General features: G+C 53.7%; 2 protein-coding genes across 3 annotated transcripts in view; both read left to right on the top strand.

Moving 5' to 3' along the window:
- TM9SF1 (transmembrane 9 superfamily member 1) overlaps positions 1 to 2182 on the top strand; it is a 6158-nt gene extending 3976 nt beyond the window's left edge. For both annotated transcript variants that reach the window (XM_007447879.1, XM_007447880.1), the window contains exons 5-6: positions 675 to 948; positions 1521 to 2182. In XM_007447879.1, the coding sequence (XP_007447941.1) occupies positions 675 to 948; positions 1521 to 1914 (668 nt within the window). In that variant the 3' untranslated portion in view covers positions 1915 to 2182. The remainder of the gene's footprint in view (positions 1 to 674; positions 949 to 1520) is intronic.
- Positions 2001 to 2766, top strand: part of IPO4 (importin 4) — an 8773-nt gene continuing 8007 nt past the window's right edge. Inside the window, exons 1-2 of the mRNA XM_007447881.1 lie at positions 2001 to 2609; positions 2690 to 2765. Coding sequence (XP_007447943.1) covers positions 2541 to 2609; positions 2690 to 2765 — 145 coding nt within the window. The 5' untranslated portion in view covers positions 2001 to 2540. The remainder of the gene's footprint in view (positions 2610 to 2689; position 2766) is intronic.

Here is a 2766-nt window from a genome sequence, read left to right as displayed (position 1 = left end):
TTTGCGGTACGCGGGCCTCTCACTGCTGTGGCCTCTCCCGTTGCGGAGCACAGGCTCCGGACGCGCAGGCTCAGCGGCCATGGCTCACGGGCCCAGCCACTCCGCGGCATGTGGGATCCTCCCGGACTGGGGCACGAACCCGCGTCCCCTGCATCGGCAGACGGACCCTCAACCACTGCGCCACCAGGGAAGCCCCCCAAGCTTTTTTAATTTTGAAAGTGGGCCTCCCCACTCTAGCCTTTCAAGCCAGCTTGTCCTTTCAAAGGCAGTAGTAGTTTGCATTCTGAACCTCTTGTGTTTCCAACTGTTAAGTGTCTGATTTCTGTTCTACCACATTTACATTTGAACCAGGGCTTTCTGAAAACAGAGCCTTAATTCAAAGAAATGTCTCATACTAGGAATCACCAGTGCCACAGCAGGACAGGCCCTTGGAGGCAGGTGGATTTGTGTCACTCTTAGATCATTATGTAACGGCTTGCCTAGATCCTTAATGATAATGGGTAGGGGAGGGAGTGTTGGTAAGCTAAGGAACAAAGAACAACAAGACATGAAAGGGTGGAGTCAGCCTGGGAGCGGGATCTTTCACTCCTCACCCCTTTAGGTCCAGTCTGATTGGGTGCTCCCAGGGATGTAGCTCCTAGTGCTAACTCTCCCTCTGGGGCCCATCCCTGCAGTGCCTTTCTTCCTGACGTGGAGTGTGGTGAACTCCGTGCATTGGGCCAATGGTTCAACACAGGCTCTGCCAGCCACCACCATCCTGCTGCTTCTGACGGTTTGGCTGCTGGTGGGCTTTCCCCTCACTGTCATTGGAGGTATCTTCGGGAAGAACAACGCTAGCCCCTTTGATGCACCTTGTCGCACCAAGAACATAGCTCGGGAAATCCCACCCCAGCCCTGGTACAAGTCTACTCTCGTCCACATGACTGTTGGAGGCTTCCTGCCTTTCAGGTATCCTCCCTTTATTCCATGGCCATCACTCTCAGGATCCCGACCTTAACTTGCCCCTTTCGTACTCACCGTACATACCGTAACCCATTGTCAGTGATAATCCCTGGTTCAGCTGTAGCATTAAGAGATCACTAAATGGTTCCTCCTTTCTCCAACCAGGACTAAGCTTGAATCAGTTCAAATATGAGGGTGTCTCACTTGTGAAGCTCTCCAGAGACATTGCTCCTTTCACTGTCTTCCTAGTTTCTGACTTTGGCGACACCACGTGGGGCTTAAAACCCATTTGATTACTCATCCAATTTGTCGAGTACCTTTTAGTGCCAAACACAGTGGAAAATAGAACAGGCAAGATCCCTGCTCTCAACCTACCAAAGATGATGTTCTTGAAATGAGAGCCGCTAATCATAGGTAAAAGAAACCCCCTCAAGCCAGGAACTCCAGTGCAGGGAGTAGAGAGGGCACTTTCCACCGTGACCCAGTAACATGGAGGGGTGGTGGCTGGATTTTGGCCTGGCCACTGTGCTGGCAGTGCACAGCCCTTTAATGCTGTGTATCGTCTCTTCTCTTCACAGTGCCATCTCTGTGGAGCTGTACTACATCTTTGCCACAGTGTGGGGTCGGGAGCAGTACACTTTGTATGGCATCCTCTTCTTCGTCTTCGCCATCCTGCTGAGCGTGGGGGCTTGCATCTCCATCGCACTCACCTACTTCCAGTTGTCTGGGGAGGATTACCACTGGTGGTGGCGATCTGTGCTGAGTGTTGGCTCCACTGGCCTCTTCATCTTCTTCTACTCAGTTTTCTACTATGCCCGGCGCTCCAACATGTCAGGGGTGGTACAGACAGTAGAATTCTTTGGCTACTCCTTACTCACTGGATATGTCTTCTTCCTCATGCTGGGCACCATCTCCTTTTTTTCTTCCCTAAAGTTCATCCGTTATATCTATGTTAACCTCAAGATGGACTGAGTTTTGGGTGGCAAAACTATCACTCTTCTTTCCCTTTCTTCATGCCCTACTGATCTCTTACCAACATCTCTTCTGATTGAGTGACTGAGTTGTGTGATGGTTTTGTTGCCTTCCCCTTTGCCCTTTGGGCCTCCCTTCTCCAGAGAGGGCCTGGAAATTAGAAACTTCTATTATATAAGGAGTATATATTTGAACTTATTAAGTTGCCTTTTTTTGGTCCTGAGTTTTCTTTTTACAATACCAAAATAAAATTTATTAAGAAAAAGGATTCTGTAGTTGGAGGGTTTGGTCTGGATATAGGAACTCGTGCCCTGCCGTTAAGGACACTGTCCCCTCGGAAGGCGGGTCGGCCGCGAAATGCACGGAACTCGGAACTCGAATTCTTCACAGAGCTGAGGAACCGTCGGCTAGCGGAACCTTCATTACCAGGGCCCTGTTTCCGCGGCTCAGCCGGCGCTCCGCCCAACGGAAGTGGCGGAGCCCGAGCTCTGCGCGAAGCGAGTTGAATCACCCTGGTGACGGGAGGGGCGCTGAGCAACGCCCTTTCCGCCGGAAGCGGGTTTTGGGGCCTCCACGTGCTGTCCCTCCCCCACCTCCGGCCCAGCAGTGGCGGCTGCCCTGCTGCCATGGAGCCCGCCGGCCTGGAACAGATCCTCCGGGAGCTGCTGCTGCCGGACACCGAGCGCATCCGCCGGGTATGGGGCCGGTGGGACCGGGCCAGGGCCAGCGGGGGCGTTGCGGGAACGGCCCAACTCTGACCCCAGGCTCTCCCCAGGCCACCGAGCAGCTCCAGACCGCTCTTAGGGACCCCGCCTCTCTGCCCGCGCTCTGCGAACTGCTGGCCTCGGCGGG

The sequence above is a fragment of the Lipotes vexillifer genome, unplaced genomic scaffold, assembly GCF_000442215.2.
Source record: "Lipotes vexillifer unplaced genomic scaffold, Lipotes_vexillifer_v1.1 scaffold558, whole genome shotgun sequence".
Classification (NCBI taxonomy): Eukaryota; Metazoa; Chordata; class Mammalia; order Artiodactyla; family Lipotidae; genus Lipotes; species Lipotes vexillifer.
Note: the sequence above shows the minus strand (reverse complement) of the source record. Positions and strands in the feature narration are given on the sequence as shown.